Source organism: Carassius carassius, chromosome 12 (assembly GCF_963082965.1).
Source record: "Carassius carassius chromosome 12, fCarCar2.1, whole genome shotgun sequence".
Classification (NCBI taxonomy): domain Eukaryota; kingdom Metazoa; phylum Chordata; class Actinopteri; order Cypriniformes; family Cyprinidae; genus Carassius; species Carassius carassius.
In genome coordinates this window covers 18,444,767-18,468,450 of record NC_081766.1, presented here as the reverse complement: position 1 = coordinate 18,468,450, position 23,684 = coordinate 18,444,767, and the positions used below count along the sequence as shown (strand labels likewise).

Genomic DNA, 23,684 nt, shown 5'->3' with positions numbered 1-23,684 from the left:
TGACAGGCCATGAGGAATCTTTTTCATCACTGAAATTAAAGATTTTAAGAGCACTCAATAATTCAGAGTCCAGCTCATCAGGCAGCACATGATGATTTCGCCTCTTGGCCCACACGTCAATTAAGCCTTGTGTGCCACCGGCTTGCGTCTTTTGTTTTTTCGATGCCTCTCTGGTTTCATTTGATAAATAATTTCTCTTGCCAGGCCGGCATTGTTGTGTCCTGCCTAACCCTAGGCAGTGACAGAGAGAAAGCAAAACACGGTTTGCACTGCTGGCTCTGATGTGCATCCAGAGAAGGGAAACAGAGCAACAGCTGAAGAAACGTTACGAGACGACAAATGCGAGGTGCTTAGACCGCCAACCATCTGCTCGCCGCACTGCAAACTTCTGCTTCTGTACTTTGGAGGCATCCCGTTAGCTCCTAACAGCTTTAGGAAGGAAATGAAAATGAGAGGATGAAGGTGCTGGAGAGTGCATATGGGCGGCTCCCCCAAGCGCAGCAGCACGTTGCTAGGCCAGGCGCCAGGCAGACCTGTTGGAAGCGGGTGAAAGGCGGCACACACAGAGGTGATTATGTGCAGCCATCTGTCAGGCGTGAAGGCTGCCGCACAGCGTGGCTAATCAGCCCTGGCAGCATGATGGATGAGCCATGGCACATGCCAAAGAGCTGCTGCTGCCGCTGCTACTGCTGCTGGCACAGCTCAGAGCTGGCCAAATTTACTCACTTTTGTTTTGTGCCTTCTCTCCTTCCCTTTGTCCTTTTTTCCTTCCTCTCAATCTGTGTGTCACTCCATTAACCCCAACTCATCTTTGTTTTTGTTTTTTCGCTCTATCTCTGACAGAGTGCTGCTGCGAGTCCGCATGCTCTACTATCTGCGACAAGAAGTCATCGGAGACCATGCAGACAGAATCCTGGAGGGAACCGATTCAAGGTTGGCATCTCTCTCCATTCCCTTCCACCGAATCCTGCCTGCTGTTATCTCTCCTCTTCCTCCATCACCTTCTCCTCCTCCTCCTCCTCCTCCTCCTCCTCCTCCTCCCCCTTTCTGACTGCACCCCCACCCAGATGTGCATCCATTTATAATGTGTAAACGTGCTCGCCATGTTGATGCTCTCAAGGACTCGACTGAAGATCTAATGACTGTGAGGGGCTCGTGTGTGCACACAAGTGCACAGGGTGAGATAACCAAGTGGCTCAGATCTCTGGCCATAATCAGGTTGTCCCTGAATAAACAAGATGAGAAATGGACCTAAATGAGATGTGGCTTGTTAATGCTCGCGTTTCCTACCAGATGTCTGCAGATAGTCATTAATGCCGCGCTCATTCGATTATGTGAAGCTGTGGCCATCTCCTGGTTTTAATCACTCTTTCCTCTGTTTTTCTTTCGCTAATAGCGAGTTGGATATCTGGATCCCACAACCCTTTCATGCTGACGTCCCCACTGATTGGTGGGATCTCGATGCGGACAAGTCCCTCCTAATCGGTGTCTTTAAGCATGGTAAGCTCCGCCTCCTCACAGCTGACACTCTCTGATTGGTGCCTTTGGGGTGACAGGCGACAATAATTGCTAATGTTGACCGATTGTAATATTGCCTAGAGATTGATATTTTCCGAATGGCTGATCCTGTGCTATATGGAGGGTGGCTGGGAAAATGGATGGGGGAAAGAGTCGAGCTCTAATCCATCAACAGGCAACAGGCACCTCTCAGCACATTTTATTAACATTGACCTGCAGTGTTAAGAAGTGTTTTGGGAGAACCTGCTAAATTCCCAGTTTGGGACATGATTGTTTTCTTTTGTGAAGCTGCAAATCTGTCCCAATTTATCTTTTGGGGAAAACGGGGCCAAAAGCAGTATTAAACAAAGAGATTGAAAGGGGTTTCCCAGCTGCTGACTTTTAATTGTATTAAGTATAGTAATAGCCGTTTTATTAAATAATGTCTGCTGCTCTTGCCACCGATATAAATCTTGGCGAGGGGCTTTTATGCTTCTCTCAGATTGGTCTTTTTCATGAATGTGTGTACAGAGAGCTCTCTCTCTCTCTGGTCTCTCCCGGTGTGCTGTGCTGCCTCGTTAACTCAGCTGGCCTCCATACATGCGCACACACACACAGGAGCATGTGTGTATAACACAGGCAGCCTGTTCTTAATCATAATCCCAATTCAGTAGGGAGGTCTGGGGAGGAAACGAGGAGAGGGGAGGTGGCAGGCCTGGACTGTAGAGGAAAGAGTGATGGCCTATAAACCCCCTCATGATTACAGTTTGGCTCGGGGCGCGGCAGCAGTTAGGAACAATGTGTCACCGCATAAATCCTAATTGAAATGTGATGTTCTAGTGGTTAAGGGGTGCTCGAGTCTCGTCTGATCAGCGGCTCAGCTGAAGTGGGTCCAGCCTGTCAATCGCCTCCCCTGTTGTGCTCTGTGGGGGTCCGCAGGCTCAAATCTGTTCTGCTTGGACAGTTCAACAGGCTTTTTTTTTTCTTTTTCTTTTTTCTTTGGTTTGATTTAGTCTTCTGGTAGTTTTTGAAAGAATTTCACTTTGTATTAAGATGTTGATTTAGTGGGGTTTTTTTTTCTTCAGTGTTAAGGATCTTTTTTTTCTTTTGGTAGCTTTTTAAAGGGTTTTGATTACATGTTTATTGTGGCGCATGCAAGTTTTTAGCACCTCTCACAACTGACATTTTTATTTTTTCTGTTTCATTTTAAGCTACATTTGACACACCAGTAATACTGCTTTGTGCTTTCACAACACCAGGGGAAATAATAGCTTGCCAGCCCACAGCCCAGCCTGTAATTATGCATATTTTATGTTCACCGCTGCTCTCTTTTCTTCCGCTAGGCTATGAGAAGTATAACTCTATGTGTGCTGACCCCACCCTGTGTTTCCTGGAGAGGGTGGGCATGCCTGATGCCAAGGCCATCGCTGCCGAGCAGAGGGGAGCGGACATGATGGCAGATGGTGTCGAGGGGTAAGTTTGGCCCAAAATCATAGCCCCAGCAAGAGGGACTCCTCCTGCTCTTTCTCTGGCTCTCTCCCTCTTTCTTTATGCCTCACCCCACTTTTCTTTTGGTTCTTTTACTTATTCTCTCCCACACTAAAAGCCCTTCTCTTTTTCCCAATAGAGAGGATGAGGACCCAGAGTACAAGCCATTAAGGATGCCGTTCAAAGACGATCTGGATGTGAGTTTTGAAATATATTTGTCTATTAGTAGACTATCTAAAATCAGCATTGGTAATAGATTGGCTTATGTAACATTTTCTTTGTTTGCAGGATTTTACAAACTCTCCTCTGGATGATAAAGATGAAGGGATGGATGGTGAGACTGGAGAAGGTATTTATTTCCCCAGCACACAGGAGTTAGGGTTAGGGTTACTTCACTGCTCACCATTGCTGTCTGTTTGTCCACTCTTAGTGCCTAAGCCTGGTGAGAATGGGAAAGCAGGCAATCTATACTGGCCGCCAGCCTCTGCCCTTACAGCCCGATTGCGCCGCCTCATCACGGCCTATCAGCGCACTCACAAGCGTGAGCAGCTAAGGCAGGAGGCCATGACCAAACCTGATCGGCGCCGAGGCCGCCCGCGTGATGACATCCTTGCAATGGTAACAGAGGCAGGAGCTTATGCTCCAGATGGAGCCATGGCTTTCATGGTTGAAGGAGGGCCCTTTATGGCCAAGGGATCACCTTTCATCCCCGACAGCGCCACCTTGCTGGCTGATGGAGCGGCTTATTTTAAAGAGCGTCGGCAGAGGTGAGTTGCATCTAGATCTTCCATTAAAAAAAAACCTTTCTCATGTAGTCACACATCACCTCATTTCCATTTACCAACATCTGTTTGCCAGATGGACAAGGCGTGAAGAGGCCGATTTCTACCGTGTGGTGTCCACATTCGGTGTGGTTTATGACTTGCACAGACAGTGCTTTGACTGGTCCCAGTTCCGTGCTTTTGCTCGTCTAGACAAGAAGACGGATGAAAGCCTGGAAAAATATTACTACTCTTTTGTGGCCATGTGCAAGCGGGTGTGTCGGATGCAGGTCAAACCTGCAGCAGAAACAGGTAAACTTCATTCTTTTTGCAATGGGAGAAAGAAAGAGCAGAAGCAGCATGCAAAATATATTAGAACTTATATTAGCTTAGATATCGATTCTTAATACTGGACATTGTAATATTGTGAAGCTTAAATAGATTTGTAATTAGCATAAAAAAATATTTTATTCATAGACGGATAGTATAAACAATTTTTACTTATTGATGTTGCTTTTTAATTAAATCTTCTCATTTTGGATTATGCAACTGCCCATCATCTATCTTCTTACAGAACTGCCAGACCCCACCCTCATCATTGACCCCATTACAGAAGAGCGGGCTTCACGGACGCTCTATCGTATCAAGCTGCTGCGGCAGATCAGGGAGCAGGTGTTGCCGCACCCTCTGCTGGATGAGAGGTTGAGTCTGTGCCAACCAAGCCCCGACCTCCCAGCCTGGTGGGAGCCTGGTCGCCATGACAGAGACCTCTTACGGGGAGCCGCAAAGCATGGTGTCAGCCGCACTGACTACCACATCCTCAATGACCCTGAGTTGAGCTTCTTGGAGTCCCATCGGAAGTTCACACAAAACAAGGGTGCAGAACTGTCCATCGTGTCTGATCCTCTTACACCTCTGAACCTGCTTAAAGATGAGGAGGTGAAAGAAGAGCAAGCAGATGTGTTGGTGCCCAAAGTGGAGAATGGTGACATAGAGGAGGTCAAAGAAGAAAAATCTCAAGCCCTCTCTCCTAAATATGAAGTGAAGAAAGAAGAGGAAGCAAATGATTTGGGTCTTAATTGCGACCCTAAAGAGGAAATGATGGTAGTTGAGGAGAAAGATGATGTAATAGAGGTTAAGCCCAAAGTAGAGGATGGTTGTCCTGTGGATTGTATGGCTGATGAGAAGCCCATGAATCAGGAGCCCACTACCTGTGAGGAGAAAAAAGCACAGGATGAAGAAGAGCCACCCTCAACCACTGAGACTGATCTTTTTACTGGCAAAACCTCTAAAGACGATGAGGAAGAAAAGATGGACGAGGATGACAAATCAGAAAAATCTTCACAAGCTGAAGGTGAATATTAGGCAATGTTTGATATTAGGGTTGGGCGATGTCTACAGTGAAACATTGCAATGGTCTCCATCAGAAACATGGGCAAAACTTTTTTTCGTGATCCAAAAACAAATCAAAACCGTTTTTCTCCAAGCTTTTTTTTACTTTAAATTGCTACTTAATCTAGGATTAGACTAAATCCACTCCATCCTCTTTCATTTTATTTTGCTGGAACACCTTAAATTAGCTTCAAATTCCCAATAAAATTTCTAAAAATGGTTGCCACCAAATATAACTGCAGAAATTGTTTTCATACGTTTCCTCTCGTATACACGTATACACACTCCTTATATATATTGCATTGGTTGTACAGATTATCCTGCCCCAAATTTACTCGTTTCGTTGAGCCAGTGTCACTTTGTTGGCTGGTCAGAATGCTCAAAATGTAATATTTTGAAAGTATTTATTTATTTATTTTGGAGGGGGAAATCAACTAATTTTTTTTTTAGCTTTTCTATTGATATTATGCTGGAATATAAAGAAATTACACACTTGACATTTTCAAGATACTGTATTTGGCAAAACAACCCTGCATATTTTGAGCTGAGAAACATTATTTCAGTCTAGCCTGTATTAAAAGATCATTTTTATTTGCAGGAGCAGCCTCTGAGAGAAAGAATTTCGATGAGGAGAGTAACGCCTCCTTGAGCACAGCCCGGGATGAGACCAGGGACTGTTTCAGCGTTGATGACGTTGAGCCTTCAGCCTCTCAGATGTTCGGTGAACGCTCACTGTTCTCCTTCTGGCCTAAGGTTAGTTAAATCATTTTTCCCACTTAATTCACAATTGCCTTTCCTTTTTTGTCAAATCAATTTACATTTTACAGATTAACTTTCAGATTCTATATCCATTTTCCCCCTCTTCTAGCAAGTAGTAATCTAGCTTGCCACAAAAGTGATTTAAAGATAAATGAAGCCAAGCACAATGCTTTGAGGGAAACATGTTGATGTAATGCAGAGTGAAAAGACTGTACTTGTAGTTTCAGAGCTTCCTCCTTTAATCGAGCAAAAATGCACTATAAGATCCTTGGGACATAAAAACAGAGCTGAATTGGAGAAAATGAGATGCCCTTTGTGTACCCTCTAGTTCATTATGTATGCATCCACGCGCACACACTCACTCACACTTGTGCTGCCCTTCTGTGTTTGTACTTTAGGACAGGGTAATGATCAATCGTATGGACAACATCTGCGAAGCGGTCATGAAGGGCAAGTGGCCTTCCAACAAGAGGCATTTCTTTGACTTGCCAGGCCTGTTGCCTGGCTACGGCTCCATGGCAACGGACAGCCCCCTGCAGAGGCGGAGTCTTGGTGATCTCTCAGTGGTGGGTCAAACCAGCTATAGTGGCAGTGAGGACCTCACCATGTCACCACAGGTCAACAAGGCAAGTCCCGCCTCTAACCCAGCCTGCTTCACTCCCTGCGACTCGCCATGGGTCCTAATGCACCTGTTGTCTTTTAAGTAGTTTGACATTATAAAATGGATTTTAATAGTTATGTTTATTAAACACCCATCTCATTGTTCTTGTCCAGGACGATGCTTTGAGTCTGTCAGTACCTCGGCAGCGTAGACGCAGGAGGAGGAAGGTGGAGATTGAGGCTGAGCGTGCTGCTAAGCGCAGGAACCTGATGGAGATGGTTGCTCACTTACGAGAGTCCCATGCTGCAGAAGGCCAACCACAGGCCGTAGACCTAACCAAGGCCCTGCATGGCGTGTCCACCTCTTCCTCTGCCTTCCCTGGAGCAATGGCCTCCTCTGTAGCCCTAAAAGCACAGATGGAGCTGCTGCAAGGTGCAGGTGCTTCCTCTAGACCAAGAACCAATGGCTCTCTACTTGACACTGAACTCCCCAACCGGAGAAAGAGAGGTCGCAGGAAAAATGTGGAGGGGTTGGAACTCCTCTTTATGGGGAACAAGAGAGGACCGCTCAATACGGTATGTATCCTGTCAGGATGTGATGTCATTTTCATCTGGCTCATTGCCATGATTTATTTATTTACACTTTAAGCACATAAACTCTTACTTTTTCTCATTTTCTGTTTGTTTGCATCCACAGGAAAATTCAGATGGGACCAAAGCTTTTGTGGATGGGCGGGCACATAGACCCATGTCATCTCTTGCACATAAGGCCCCTGTTGAGGGCCTAGAAGAGGGAAGCCATCTTACAGGAGAAGATGGACCCAGCACTAAAGACCTACGGGAGTGGCTGAGACAGCACCCCACTTACACTATGGATATGCCTGGATACGAACCAGTGAGTGCAGTTCTTTGTGCCTACCCTGTTGGCTGATGTGGGAATGTCCTGTGCATTTTATCTTATGGAGTTCTCTTGTTTTTGTTCTTAGAAGAATGAGGACCCTCTCTCTCAGTTTGCCAAGCCCAAACAGAAAAGACACAGATGCCGCAATCCAAACAAGATCGACATTAATACGCTGACTGGAGAGGAGAGAGTCCCTGTTGTTAACATTAGGAATGGAAGAAAGGCAAGTATTAATGTTTATGAATGGAATCCGTTTATTCCCCACAAAATAATCTTTACACTTGCTGTAACGTTTGTAATTTGTATAACTACAGATGGGAGGAGCCATGGCCCCTCCGATGAAGGATTTACCCCGCTGGCTGGTTGAAAATCCAGAATTTGCCATCGCCCCTGACTGGACAGATATTGTGAAGCATTCGGTGCGTCTTTTATTTGAAGTTTGAGTGAATTTAAGATAAATTGAGCCACTATTTGGTCATTTAAACTCTTTGTAATTGCCATGTATCAAAGTGGTTATTGCGTTGTTTTTAAAATGTTTATAACATCCCTCTACAGAAACCTTGGCAATTGAATCGCTATTGGCTAGTACATTTTTTTTGTCTACTCGCCACAGACTGCTGAAAAAAAAAAATTTTTTGCATGACAAGTGAATTTTGAATTATATTAAGCCTTAAAGTTCTGCATAATTAAGGGCATGGCCACTGGAGTAACAGGTTGATTGCTGCTGACTGCTGTCATCGCTGTCGACCTAGGTGGACGTGGTTTCAGCAACCAGCTCCCACCTTTTTGCCCATTTTCGATTATCCAGTGACGCTTGGTGATGCGCTGCTAAGATGGCGACGGCCGCCTCAGTCAACTTTTGGCTTCAAAAACGCTCTATGCAAGCTTATGAGTGACATCAGTCACTATGTCCATGATATAGATATAGTCTATGATATAGATTTAATTTCAAAAACCTTGCAAACTTCGTTGAATCCAGCTCTGAGATCTTGTGAAGTGTGCATTTTTATCTAGCATGATCGTGTGTTCTCTGCATAATGGTTGGTCTGTGTGAATTTAGTTCTTTAAACTCATGATTTTAAATTATGCTGAGATTTTAAACATTTGCCCACTGTTATATTCATATAATTTTCCCTGTGTGCTGTATTTAAAATGAGTGTTACCCTGGCTTTATCTGAAAAATGGTTCCCAATGCACACAAACTTCCCAGAATACTGAGTGCCCTTTTGGTTATGGTTTTTACTTCCTTTTTAATTATAATTTTATTAAATATTTATTTATTTGAGAAAAATACTTTGTCATCTAAAGTGTAAGTATATTTATTTGACACTTTTTAATCAATTGTCAAATGATTTCAAATTTCTTAAATATATATATAAAAAAATATATATATATATATATTATATTATATTATATTATATCGGCTTTATAACAGCTCTCCTGCTTTCCAAGATATCGCAATCGGCTGTACAAAAAACAATATCAGTCGACCACTAACATTGAGGAGCATAACCATTTTAAACTTTCAATAAAAAACATTTTGAGCAGCAAGTCCGCGTATTTATTTCTGAAAGATAATGGGACTCAATACTGACAGAAGATTTCTCATCACAGGAATAAATTAGATTTTGAAATTTTTTTAATAAAATTAATTTTAAATTGTAGCATTTAACGATTGCTATTTTTATTGTACCCTTGATAAAATAAATGGAGCCTAATAGACTTCATTCAAAACATGAGAGAACTATTACTAACTCCTGACTTTTTATTGTTATTGTTGATATACTTAAATAGTAGGGGTGTAACGGTTCACAAAATTCACGGTTCGGTTCGATACGAAACACTTGTCACGGTTCGGTTCGGTTCGGTACGTTTTAGATACAGCAAAAAGAAAAAATGGCAGATAAATTTCCTTGATTTTTAAAAAATGTTTTATTTATTAAAACTAACAAAGTATTTTTTATTTTTTTTTTACATTGAACAATGATGGAGCTATTCTTTACCCATCTTCTATGGTGTTTTCTTAGCAGCATACTGTATAAAACAAAAACAGCTCCTTATAAAAAAAATGAAAATGTTATATTATTGTAGTAGTTATGAACAAATACAAAGATGTAACTTTTTATATGGAACTCTATAACTCTTTATATTGAGTGTGTTTTTACTCAATTGGTTCTCTAAAGGGCTTATGTTTTTTGGAACAAAGCAGGAATTACGGTCTGTCTGAAATGGGCTCGTGAAGGAATATTGTAACGGGGCTCAATTACATTAAGCATGTTCTTAAAACCTACGTTTTCCACTACAAAGGCGCTCGCTCATTCAGTACGCGCTGAAGGCTCATTGCAAAATGGCTAATGCGTTTAACAGACCAGAAATAGAAGATCCTCCAATAACCAACAGGTCTGGTGTTTGGGTGCACTTTGGATTCCCTGTAAGCTATAATGGTGATGATAGAATGAATGGTAAATAGTAAGGTCTCATATCCGCGGCTATAACGTAAATGTAGCCTACCAAACGCCGTGGTGATGTCTTTTGCCCTGTTTGAATCCGTTGGAAATGTCTGTCTAAATGCTGCGGGGATAGTTTGTTGCGTGTATGTTTCGCCTTTTGTTTCGTCTTTTCCCAGATACTGACACACTAAGGTGATGTCGGCGTAAATGAGTTGACATGTTTCAAGTATTCCCGCTGGTATTTTTTTTTTTTTTTTTGGTATTCCCGCTGGTGTACCCTAGATGCGACATATCGTTGTTTTTTTTTATCCACCACTCTCTTGCCATCACCATTATAGCTTACAGGGAATCCAAGTGCACCCAAACACCAGACCTGTTGGTTATTGGAGGATCTTCTATTTTTGGTCTGTTAAACGCATTGGCCATTTTGCAATGAGCCTTCAGCGCGTACTGAGTGAGCGAGCACCTGCCGCCTGACTGAGTAGCCTAACATAAACATATAAGTTGGTGTTTTTTTCTTCCTCGGGGGTGTCAGGGGCATTGCCTGTTACGTCGTTTGGGTTATTGGGCTACCTTGTTGAACGCATATCATTATATTTCACAATTTTTTTTTTTTTTCCAAATATAATTAATTAGTCCAACGAACCCTTCGGTCCATAATGCGTACCGAACCGAAAGGCTCGTACCGAACGGTTCAATATGAATACGCGTATCGTTACACCACTATTAAATAGTTTTCTTTTTGTTTCCAGGGCTTTCTCCCAGAGTCCATGTTTGACCGTCTTCTGACTGGGCCAGTAGTCAGAGAGGAGGGTGTGCGCCGTAGAGGCAGGCGACCCAAATCTGACATGGCCAAGGCGACAGCAGCAGCCTCAGCAGCGGCTTCCACGTCCGGTGTTAATCCTTTGCTGATGAGTGGGCTGTTTGGCAGTATGGACCTGACCAGTCTGCAGGGCCTGCAGAACCTCCAGAGCCTCCAGCTGGCTGCTGGCCTCATGGGCTTTCCCCCTGCTCTCGGAGGGGGAGCAGACGCCAAACACGCTGCAACTATGCTGCCTCTTATGCTTCCTGGCATGGGTGGCCTCCCCAGCATGTTCAGCCTGGGGAGTCTGTTTGGAGGAAGCCTGGCTGCTGCTGCAACGGCCAGCAGTGGTGCATCTGGCACAGAACAGGCTGAATCTGAGGAGGCTCCCAAGCCGAAGACTGATGAGGAAACCAAGGATGAAGGAGATGAGAAAGAGGAGAAGGAAGCAGAGAAATCGAATGAGACTGAGTCTACTGAGGCAACTGGTGATGCTGCTGCCGCCACCGCTGGCATGTCCACCAACCCGCTGGCCTTCAACCCTTTCCTGCTGTCCACCATGGCCCCAGGCCTCTTCTACCCATCCATGTTCTTACCCCCCAGCCTTAGTGGTCTGGGCATTCCAGGCTTCCCCCAAGCTTATCTAGCTGACCTCCAGAGTGCTGTGTCTGGGGACTTGGGGGCCACAGGTGAGGATAAGGATTCCGGTAAGGGGCCCCGCACAAATCAGGACCAGAACGCCTCCACGGCTGACATGGAAACTGCTGACAACACGCTTGAAGACAGTGACTCAGAGGAGAGCCAGAACAAGACTGCTGATTCATCGGTACTAGATGATGACCTGGCAGGGGCGACCGAGGAAGTGGACTCCATGGAGGGTGGAATGGATGATGAAGACGATGATGATGAGGAGGAGGAGGATGATGACCCTGCTGATGAGGATGACAAGAGTGACTAAAAAACTGAATCGGGCCTTCTAACATTTCCCCAGTGCTGAGGAGACAGACTGAACTCTGACAGAATGGTCAGTCCAGTTGTTTACATGGCAACTCTATATCCAAAACACTTTGTTCGTTTGGTTTTTGTTGACTGGTAACGTTAAGAGGAAATCAAATGAGCTCCCTCTGTAACCATTAGCATAGCCAGGGATGACGTGAACAGTTTTGCGGATGTCAAAAGGGTGTTATTTTTTCCTCCCTGTATTTTCCCTCTTTTTTTCTTTTTTTTTTAAGTCTTCGGCACTGTGTGAGTGCCTTCTAGAAGAGATGGAAATTTCATGAAATATTATAGGAATTAATCGTTCCGATAGTGCTATGCTGCTCTCTACTTATTGTAATATTATTGTTTTTTTTTTTTTACTTTTTTTTTTCCTCTCTCTCTCTCTCTACTGTTGATATTGTAACAATGAGTAGCATCTTGTAAAATTCAGTAATGTACAAATGAACGGCATTAAGACACTCTCCGCTGCTGAAGAATCGTGGTGTTGGTTGTACTGTTCTGCTGAGAGGAGCAGGCGAAGTTCTCACATATCATAGCCTACACTCGGACTGTTCCCAGTCTCTCACACTGACAATCCAAACGGGTGAGGAGACCTCTCGACCTGTGGAGACAGCAATAACGAAGGCAGCTTTTGAATGTTCAGTTTTACTCTTTTGACTAAACACCAGAAAGTGTGAAAAAGCAACATGAAATTACTGCAGTCAAATTGTCTCGTTGTATCCATGTTAATGCACTGGTGTATGAATAAAATCAGGTACCTTTATCTATTTGAATGGACTTTTGTTACTTTAGCCACAAAGCTGAACAGCATTACCTCAATTCTAACTAGCCTTGAAGTTTACGGACATAAATGTTGTAAATGTATTTTCTTTTATGTGTATTTTTTTTTTTTAGAAACCATCATGTATGATGAACTGTACATTTCTGCCAACTGTAGTAATGATGCTTTTAATAAAAGTGACTCACAATATTCGCCTAGGAAGCCAAAACCGTGTTTGTGTAGCTCTGTGGGGATGTCAAACAGCATCCTCTGACGACGACAAAGCCTTTATACCATCTAACAGAATAAATCGTTCATTTAAGTTCACTTCAAGTTGTATCTCTTTGATCGGTCAAATTAGATTTATTTGAAATAGAGGATTTTTAATCGTTAGCACCAAATATGTGTAGTTAGAGAGCAATGCTGAATTTAGGTGCAAGGTATTTGCATTTAATGGTTTCAAGTGTGGAAATCAATTTAAAATATTAAATATTTACTTTTTTATTTTAATTTGTAAATGCTTCATTCTGTAGCACTACATGACCTGGTTGCCAGGGAAAGAGGCTCTCCGACAGGCCTGTTTACTCTAGCCATCATAAACGCCATCAGTCCTGTGGAGCGACTGACATAACTCGCTTCGACAGGACGAGAGGACATGGCAGGGGCTCTCTGTACGCTCCAGTAGCCAGCCATTATGATCCTAACGCCTGGAACAAAGCTTTTCTTTCCCCTCTCTCGACAGACATCTTTCATAATTGCACTTTCCGATGAAGTGGCTCATGAAATCCATAGGTCTCGTGTGCACCCAGCATGCTGCTCTTGGCAGGAGTTAGAGTCTGAGAGTTGGAAAGGAAGTTCTTGTGCACGGAGTTGTCAAAATGATGCCTTTTATTGTTGCAGTGGAAGTGTTAATGTACGTTAATTGAGTTCTTGGATGTGGAAAATGTTTCTTTTTCCTTAAGCAAACAACGGTGAACTGCTGTTGTGCTTTTCTCCATTTTCTGTATTTAATGAAGAGCGAGTTCTCGTGTTAGCGTGGTTTTTGTGGCAGTGAAAATCTTCTGTGGTTCATAGTCATTATGTGCCATCTTGACACATGGCGCAGTCACTGTGCCTCCTTCACAAACCACTGACTGCTGGGTGTGAAGTCTGTCATTGGCGAGGAGGCAGGTTGTGGTTAGCCACTGAGCGTCAAACATGGCAACACGGCACAGTTCACTAACGCTGGGCCACTGGGATTAGAGCTGGCAGCTTCCCCTCAGGAGAGGCCCTTTCTCGAGAAGGCCAGACTGAATGCTTCCCTCATGAGCTGCTGTGCTGTTGTAGTAGTGTGTAAAAGAGGACCACTGGCTGCTGCACTGCCAAAACATAACAGGGTGATTGATATCAGAAAATCTACCCTGGTGTATTGGTGTAACAATTTCCAATGCAATACTCAATATATCAGCAACTCCTTTGGTTACATCTTATGTTGTTACAATCGGTGCCTCAGAGTAAAATGAAAACATTTTGCAATGCATTTCCAAAATCCCTTAAAGGAATACTCCACCATAAAATGAAAATGTTGTTATTAATCACGTACCCCCATGTCGTTCCAAACCCATAAAAGCTCCGTTTGTCTTCGGAGCACAATTTAAAATCTTTTGAATGAAAACCTGGAGGCTTGAGACCATCTCATAGACGACCAAGTAAATAACAGCGTCATGGTTGACACAGAAGAGCACACGCAGCACGATGACATGGAGAGACACAGAGGAGACCATTGACAAAGTAATTATTGAATAAAGTCGTTATTTTTGTTTTCTACGCTTACAAAAAGTGTTCCTGTCGCTTCACATAACCCAGATTGCACGTCTGATGGCAGATAGAATATTCCGACCATTTATGGACCTTGACAGTGTTATTTACTTGGCCGTCTAAGGGACAGTCTCCAGCCTCCAGGTTTTCATCCAAAATATCTTAAATTGTGTTCTGAAAATGAAGTGAGCTTTTACGGGTTTGGAACGACATGGGGGTAAGTGATTAATGACAATTTTCATTTTAGGGTGGAAAGCAAGTCTGTTCACTCAGAGGCCATATATATGCAACTATTTTTTTTATTATTTCTAGTCATGTACAGCACCTAACTAGAAAGGGGAAAGACCAAAATCTACTTGTTCACTAAAACTGAAATATTAGACAGAGAGATATTTAGATACTTTATTAGGATGCCAAAAGTCAGAGGAAAATGACCAGACTGGTTTGAGCTGATAGAAAGGCAACAGGCAGACATCTTTTTATGGCTATTTCCAGCAGGATACCATACCTTTTATTTTTAACAAACTAGTTTCTTGAACTAGATGTCAATGAGTTCATTATAATTAAACTGCAGATCTCAATCCAACAGAGCACCTTTGGAATGTGGAAGAATGGGAGATTTGCATCATGAATCTTTTTTAACTGCTTTAATCTTTTTGTCTGCTCTTATGGTAAAAATAAGATGGATATTTTTTATTTTAGAATTTTTTTTAGGCTACAAACAATTGATTGGCTCTTTTTACAGTAAGGGGGGACTTAAGTGTTGCATTGGCCTCGAATGGCTTATCTTCAAAAACGTTCCAACCAAGGGCGTAAATTTCATCTAATAGTTGTAAGGGGACAATGAACACAAAATTTCAATTTTTGAAGACGTCACAAATAATAAAGCTCAAATTGTACTTGTAAAGATATATATACACGAGGGAAGCCAAACTACTATTAGTGCAGGACAACTTGAGGCTGTTGTGGTCGCGCCACCACAGCCCTCGTGTCTGTTGTAGACATTACTAACTAACCATCACAGTGTTGCCAAGTCTGCGGTTTTCCGTTGAATTTGGGCTACTGCATTACTGCTGTTTCTCATGTCCGCGGGTTGAAGTGACCCCAATAATGTGATTGTTAAGCCCCTGGAATGCGATTTTTACTAGGGGACCCCTTGAAACGTGGTTAGTTTGGGCTAGTTTTGAGGAGAAATTGGGCGGGTTTTGTTGTGTGAAACCTGGCAACCCTTTCCTCAAGCAGGGTAACATTATGATTGCTAACATAGCAGACTTATTAAAATACATTGGCATCATCTTTTGATGTTAAAGGGGTCATATGATGCTTTTATTAAAGATCATTATTTTGTGTATTTGAGGTAAAAGAATATATTGACAAGCTTTAATGTTCAAAAAACACATTTTTCAAATACTGTACATTATTGTAGGTCCTCTATGCCCCTCCTCTCTCAAACGTGTAGTTTTCTACAGAGTCCCTCCTTCCGACAAGTGCAGTCTGCTCTGATTGGGCAACTGACCCACTGCATTGTGATTGGCCGAACACCCCAAGCACTCTTCAGAAATGTAATGCCCCTTTCCATAATCGCGAGCTTCATCTTTCAAAATAAATGTAAGGCAGTTAATAATGTCCTTAGTTATCCATCAGTTCAAGCATGAAAGGGGAACCGAGTCGCGTGACAGACACAGTGATGAAGCTCGTATGTGTTTGCAGCTGACTCCACTGTGTGACCCTGTCTATCTCTCTCTCGCTCTCACACACGTGCGACACACAAAACTCCACATTTGAACATTCAATAGCAAATACTTAAACTAATAACAAAACATACTTACAGTAGCTGAATCAGAAATTCAGAATGACCTCCTCTCATAGGTTCACGAAACGGTCGTCCATAAAATGCGTCGCTGTTCTAAGTAATCTTACAGATTCCTAAATGCATCTACTTTCAGAAGGCCAAATAAAGCGCTTTTGCTTTCGCCTAGAAACACACAGCATCTTCCTGACATGGCTGCTTCAACACTAACTGCGGTTACGGAAACCACGCTTTCTTTCTTTGCGTGAACATTTGGGCGGCATTTGAACGATGTTTGAATGAGCAGATTTACGGGGCGTGGCAGTCTTAACTTTGATAAAGAATATCTCTTTGGATTTGAGACTTTAGTTGCAACTTCAAAGATCTTCTTTATGCACCAAGAGCTTGTTACACTCCAAAGAGAAAGGAAAAATTGAAATCGCATCATATGACCCCTTTAAATGACTAAAATGGTCTTGGCAGCCTTACTTAGAAGAGTTCCACAAGTATTAACTTTTTCTCACTGGACTTGTGTGTGTGTGTATAGAGCCCCTTTCACACTGCCATTCCGGCAAATACATGGGTAAAGTGTTCCGGCAATTGTTCCCGGGTCGCTAGATTTTGCACGTTCACACTGCCAGTGATTACCCGGGATATGTGCGTGCTTTAACACACAACCCGTAAAGATCCCGTAATGACACGTGACATCAGGGCGTGACGTGTAATGTACAAGTCGAAAACGTTAGGCACGTTATACTTTCACTCAAACTAGTAAACATCTCGGCATCAGCGCGGAAAGTGAGGAACTAACTGATCTCTGCTTCATTACAGTTTGCACATATTTTTTTGTCGCGAACGTTGATCTTCCTTCAAAACAGCCGGTAAAAGTGATAACGTGCGTCATCACTACGACACAGCATTAGATCTGGCTTTTGTTCACAAAGCGCTCGTCCCGGGTTGAACACCGGCAATGTTACTAGGTCCCCGACCCGGGTTCAATGCCGGAATCAATCCCGGGACGTGTTTGCTTTTACACAGAAGGCGACCCGGCAATATTCTGGCAATATGCCGTGTCCGACGTGCAGTGTGAAAGGGGCTTAGGTGATGTAAAAGAGGAAAGCAGGCATTTGGACCAAATCACTTGTGAGGCAAGGGAGGGGGAGACTCAAAATGTTTCTAAACTTAAAATGCATTTTTGTCCCGTCTACATTGCTTTACTACTTACACAGTTATTTAAAGTATAAAGCATTGTCATTGACAATACGCAGTGTTTTTAATCATATTGGGACAACCCCCAAACAGGGGGGTCCTGCCGGGATTTCTGCCTATGGTTCCAACACACAACAGAAGATTTATCACATTTTTAACAGTATATTAATGTTCCATTGATTCAGGGACGCAGGTACAGACAGTCTCTCGGAAGAAATGACCCGAGGCATCGAGGTGCGACTAATCGAAATTATTATTACATAATCAGCTAATTGGTAGACGCTCCTTTAATGAGAGCCGCTCATTAGCTGTTGTGACAGGTCTGTCTCTGAAGCCTGGGGCTCTTCACACATTTAAATCTAGCAGCAGAGGTCCTGGATCTGTTAATACGTTTACTATACGCTCCGTTCAGCTGCTGAACTGATTTGATATTCAACGGAGAGCCTTCGAGGATTTAGTCATGCACGGGAATGTGAGCCCGATGACCTGCAGTCTCCTCTTACACGATTCCAGGGGACGTGTCACAAAAAGCAGGAGTTATACAGCGTCTAAACCACCCAGCCAACTAGCCTAAAAACTTCTGTATACTTCAAATATCAGGCTCTGGCCAGCTGATCCTTATCCTGAGCCAATAAACATGTCATTTCCAGCTGGAGCTGACCAGGCTCTGCAGCTCTCCGATAAAGAGCGATCTGCGGTGGCCTTGATGACCCAGTGCCTCACCGTCCAGGTTAGGTGATTGATCTCAGTCTCCCGCCGGTGATTCGGGGGGGGCTTTCCACGGCTGAGGGGATTTAAAACTGTCACAGGCACTCACACCTCCTGTTTCCCTCGGAGACGGATGTGTCGTGCGTGACACTGAGGGCGAGAGGCAGAGCATCAATCGTCTGGCCTGTTTCTCAAGCTGCTCGCGCACATACACACACACACACTTGTGCACGGCGCTTTCACTCAGTACTGCAAACAGATGTCATCGTGACTTAAAACTACCGACAGCATCTTGAGGAAAAGAGCGACGGTATAAAAATAGAAATATGCTTGCTTATATTTTAAAGAAATAGTGCTCTCCGAAAATCATGGTATTTACTCAACCTCATATCGTTACAAACCGGGGCGGCGCTAGAGCCTTTTTAATGGCACACGAGCTCCAGAAATACTTCTGTGCCTCAGTGAAATCATCATAATATTTCAGCAAAGTTTTCGATGAGCTGTTTGGAATCAGAACTAAATATCAGAATTGTAAATATTTAAAATAGGTCTGAAAATGGAAGCCATTCATTCAGACACACTGGTTTATTTTGTCTTAAGACAATGAATAAATAAAATTTCAATAAAAGCACTGGATGAGGTGGATCTTTCCCAAAAATCTGTTACAGGAAACAAACTTGGAAATGTCTTCCATCCTTTGTCAGTGATGAAGTTTCTCTTTATTGCACATATGGTTTGTGAATTACTCTGTACGGTAAACACAATTTATAGCCTATCCATAAAAGTATCAAAAAAGAGTCTTCCAAACCCTTTTTTATTTCTTTCTTTCTGGAATCACTAAACAAGCAAATCTGTATAATGTCCACGCTGCTCTATTCCAAACAACAAAAGTTAATTGTGAGCTGTCAAGCTTTGAAAATGACTAAAAGCATCATAAAAAAAGGGCAACTTAAACACAATATTCTAAGTCATCTGAAAGTCACATCATATCTTTTTGTGAAAAAAAGTTTTGTGTGAATTTTAAATTCTTATTGAGAATATGTTATTGATTCTTGTTCTATGTCATTTACTTTATTTGTATGAAAAACAGCAGCATGAACATTTTGTCATCTCATTTTGTATTTAATGTAAGAAAGGAGTCTGCATTTCCAGGTTTGGAAAGACATGAGGTTGAGTAAATGTTAGCATAATTCTCTTTTCTGGAAATTTAAAAAAAAGTTAAAAAAAAAAAATAATATATATATATATATATATATATACACACACACACACACACACATATATACATGTATATATATATATATATATATATATATATATATATATATATATATATGACACTGATGGTCACAAAATATTTTCCACCTGTGCATATGCAGAAAGGACGATCCCAATCTTTATCGGAGGACTCTTGATCCTGCTAGCTGGTCTGTGCTTACACACAGATGAGATGAAGACTGAATATTTAGCACAGGTATGATTCATCAGAAACTGTGTTGCCCAAACTCAGTGCCTGTGAGCTGTGTGGCCCCAGAGATGGCCCGTATTTCACTGTGAAATGAAACGCTCCTGCACTACACAAACACTCTCATTATACCCTGATCGCCCAGAAGATTTGCGGCAGAATGTTTTGCTCAACTTCTGCTGAAATAGAGGTGGAGGAGAGGAATGCATAACTTAACACATGACAGTTTCTCGTCTCTGAGAGAAATTTATGTTAAATCCTCAAGTCTCTGTGATAAATTGTCCTGTAATTAGAAAGTGTAAACAAGACCTGTGGCTCTGGAAGGTTTACTGTTCTAATACGGTTGTTGACAGAAACAATGCTAAATGCTAATAATAAAATGAAGCTAACCCTATAACAATGAATAGTAAGGATATAAACACAAATAGAGTAAATGTTTGAAATGTCCATATCTTCAGTGTTCAAGTTTGTTATTATATAGAATATGTTGGTGCAAATTAATTTGTCATTTAGTAAAAGCTCAAATTAAACAGATGCCAATATGTAAAGGTAGTTTACAAGCCCTTGTCCGTATGATAATGATTTCATTAACAAAAAATGAAATTTGATCATATAAAGTAGTTGTGCCTCTTCAGAACACTCGGATCAAACTGCTCAATACGTATGATTTCTTTTATGATCTCTGTATGAACTTTTTGTAGCATCAAAGTTTTGAGTGAATGTGCTTGGAGAAAAGAAATAAATAAAGAAAAGTTTTTCTGAAGTGAACAAATGAGTTTGGAACTACCTAATGATGTGTTTTGTAAAGGTGAATTATTGAGTACAGAGAGCATGAAATTCAATCTTGAATCAAAATTCAAATATCGGAATACACTTCTTAGAATAAAACATCTTGTTTTTTACTGCTTTGCATTTGACCCCATTCATCTGTTCCTGTGTTCTGGCATCTTCTGCCGTTGTCTTTGACCAAGTGAGGCTGGTTCCCCCCCAGCTGCCTCTCTTATCAGCATGAAACACAAACCCAGCCGCGAGTCTGGACTGCGTCTGAGTTCTGTCTGTTGCCTGCACATAGACGCTCTACTGAGACGGTTAAGAATCAACATCCAAACACTAACCAGTGCGCTCAACAATGCCACATCAAGTTTCCTTTTAACCTTTTACTGCACTCTTCAGAACAACCACGGCAGTAAATACCTTTCTAAATCACAAAGGAAGTTCTTCGAGGGTGTCTGCTGCGAGAGCTTTGTGGTTTGATGGCCTAGCGGCTCTTCGAGGACTGGAACAGCAGCTGTCTCTTGCTGTGATGCCACGCTGAGCAGTAAAGGTCACTTTTGATGGAGCTGGGTGCAAAAATATTGCATATACTCTTCGCAGTCACGCATAGAAGTCTAAAGATAGAAGCGCAGGTCACAGGGTTCCAATACATATAATTGGCTGAATCCTAATCTTAAACCAAACGTTCCCATCTCCTATTCTGGTGAAGGACACATTCATTTGCATGTGTTACATACTTTACCTGCACCAAACTCTAGATTACCATGACAAGAGAGGAGCTCCAGCCCCCTTGCAAGAGATTAGACACTTAACTCGGTGGGTCCTCCAGCAGTCAATTGGCCTGTGAGGGAGGACAATGCAGGAGGTGGTGGGGCTGTAATGTGTGGCACTGTGTCCTGCTGTTCTCCTTTTTTCCATGCTGACTAATGACCTTCCCTCCTCCTCCTCCTCCTTCCACCCCTCCCCCGTGCCCTCTCACGTAATCCCCCATCCTCCCCACTCCTGTCAGGGGTGGAGTCCAGCGGCCTGTGCCGCCAGAGAGGCGTCCATCACAGGTCTTTAGATTAGCCATAACCCCGCTCAGGACAAAAGAGCTCCTCCCCCCACACCGGCCACCTCCTACTCCCCCCGTCCTGATGGCTAATGGAGGAGGGGAGGCGTCATGGACACGGGGAACAAGATCATGGCTCTGCACTGATGCCACAGTCCTCCTTAGCGGATCTCTGTTTCTGGAATGACAAGCTGTGAAGCCTGACAAGATAAAAGAAGGCATAAAAGTGAGATTAAAAAAGCACAGGAATTACTTCGGCGAAAGCTTAATGTAGGCTCCCATAATATGTTGATATAAATGCAAATGTCAAGAGTGAGTCTGTAATCTCATTTCTTCTAGGGCCACTTTGAGAGAATTCATTCATGCAATTATATTTGGGCAAAGAGACTATTTCTCATCATTTGATCCCCTCTAAATTCAGGCGGAGTGTTTTGTGAATTCATTTCACCGTTACTGTATGTGTTGAGTGGGAAAATAAGCCACAGGCTGCTTTCAGAAAGTGTTGACGGTAGATCACACAGAAAGTCAGGCTCACATGATAAAAATCACATGTAGCTATGAAAACTGATCTATCACACATTTATACTTGTTAACAAGTGTCAACATCAGACTTGTAGGCCTGCGCGGAGTTAATATGTATTTTTTGCATGCTTACATGTATCTTTGCTTAAATATTTGTTGGTTTTCCTTACTAGCAAATCTGATCGGAGCCAGACTGAGGGGTTTCCTCCATGATCAAGAAAAAACGTCTGAAAACACACTTTAGGACAGATGAAAGAGTCGAGCAACAGGAAGCACATGGTCAGTCAGATTTAGAGTCGTTGTTGGAGGGACCTCTGCTGGAAATTAAATGTAGTGCATACATGTATTGGACCAAATGTTCAAGTTTTATACAGGACATTTCTTTGTTTGGATCTCTCTTTTTTTATTATTTTTATTAATTTATTAATTTTTTAATTTAATTAGATAAAAGTAAAACGAGGTGTATGGCATGTGTTGTAAGCACTTTTAATATTTATATTAATCAGATTTGGCGTGGGTAAAAAAAAACACCTCTACGATAATTAGATTTTTTTTTTAATAGCAGTGTAAAAATTCGTCCAATTTATTTGATGGATTTTTATAACAATATAATTTAGTACATTAAACTAATTACTTGAAAACTGTTTTATTTAACTTACTCACCCTCATGTCGTTCAAACTTGTATCACATCCTCTCTTCTGAAGAACAAAAGGGGCCTTATTTTCAAGTTTCTTTCTTCCATGGAATGCTTAAATTTGTGCTTCATTTGATTTATTTGGGATTTATATCAGTGCCTTTGTTATTATTATTATTATTACTATGAATTATTTCATATTTTATGATACCTGCCTGATCTCCAGTCCATCCTGAGTTCATAAGAGCTGTGTGCTGCATACTTTTTCACTGACAATGATTTGGCTAGGCATGCATAACTGAAAGTTTAACAGCATTTAGTTAAACATATGTGGCCTACTTTTCCATGTGATTGGCTTAATTATCTTTGTCTTCGTTTTATTTTTTAAATTATGTAGAGCAAAACCCATGGACTGGAATGGCAGGTATCTGTTGCTAAACCCAAACCTAGACTCTCCCTCAAAACACTGTGTCTCATACACAGCCAGTAAGAGTCCCGGTAACATCCTCACAAACACATGTTCCTGCTCATACAGATTTCCATCATTTACTTACCACCTTTCATGAACAATGTGTCAATGTTGTCAATAACAGTAAAACAGATCTCATCAGAGACATCAAAGGTGTCTACAACACCCTTTTTGACAGGAAGGAGGAACTTATTTCACAAATAGTATATATATATATATATATATATAATTTTACAAAGCTATAGCCACATTTCTTATTAGTAAACAGTACTAGTAAACAGAATAAATAAATAAATGTATGCAATGACTCTTGAATTTCACCCAGAAAAAGGAAGAATGAAAATGAAACAGTATATTACAGAAAAAAAAAACGAAAAAAAAAACTTTGAACTGAAAAGCAAAGTATAGTATAGAACTTCCTGCATGCTCTCCCACAATTTCTGAACGCTCCACATACCTTTTTAAAAACATCTGAAACGTTTTCAGTCCAAAATCTGCCATTAAAGAGAAAACTAAAGCCTGACCATATGTGCATGCTTACCACAGCTGCCCCCTGTTGGATAAACAAGGTTAATACAGCTACACTTGTTGTCCTGTTTTAAAACTATAAAGTTCATAATGTTCCAACTTTTTTCCTAATATTATCTGATGATATCAAATTTCTACTAGACTAGGTTTTCTGGACCAGGACATGCTGGAGGGATGCAAGAAGTCCTAGCCCGGTAAGTGTAACTAGGTCTGATCATATTTAATAAATATGTGTCTATTAGTTAAGCTGTTGAATTAGAATTAATGGGGAGAAAATGGATATCTGTTGTAACCATGTTGAAACCCTCTGTGAGGTGGAAAAGACTTG

General features: G+C 41.9%; 1 protein-coding gene across 1 annotated transcript in view; it reads left to right on the top strand.

Moving 5' to 3' along the window:
• Nucleotides 1–12,638, top strand: part of LOC132155438 (chromodomain-helicase-DNA-binding protein 7-like) — a 47,200-nt gene extending 34,562 nt beyond the window's left edge. Inside the window, exons 24-38 of the mRNA XM_059564279.1 lie at nucleotides 844–933; nucleotides 1,397–1,500; nucleotides 2,841–2,970; nucleotides 3,125–3,182; nucleotides 3,274–3,334; nucleotides 3,416–3,752; nucleotides 3,844–4,058; nucleotides 4,321–5,100; nucleotides 5,737–5,891; nucleotides 6,296–6,523; nucleotides 6,672–7,073; nucleotides 7,195–7,392; nucleotides 7,484–7,621; nucleotides 7,713–7,817; nucleotides 10,601–12,638. Of these exons, the coding sequence (XP_059420262.1) occupies nucleotides 844–933; nucleotides 1,397–1,500; nucleotides 2,841–2,970; nucleotides 3,125–3,182; nucleotides 3,274–3,334; nucleotides 3,416–3,752; nucleotides 3,844–4,058; nucleotides 4,321–5,100; nucleotides 5,737–5,891; nucleotides 6,296–6,523; nucleotides 6,672–7,073; nucleotides 7,195–7,392; nucleotides 7,484–7,621; nucleotides 7,713–7,817; nucleotides 10,601–11,608 (4,009 nt within the window). The 3' untranslated portion in view covers nucleotides 11,609–12,638. The remainder of the gene's footprint in view (nucleotides 1–843; nucleotides 934–1,396; nucleotides 1,501–2,840; nucleotides 2,971–3,124; nucleotides 3,183–3,273; nucleotides 3,335–3,415; nucleotides 3,753–3,843; nucleotides 4,059–4,320; nucleotides 5,101–5,736; nucleotides 5,892–6,295; nucleotides 6,524–6,671; nucleotides 7,074–7,194; nucleotides 7,393–7,483; nucleotides 7,622–7,712; nucleotides 7,818–10,600) is intronic.
• The last annotated feature ends 11,046 nt before the right edge of the window (nucleotides 12,639–23,684 follow it).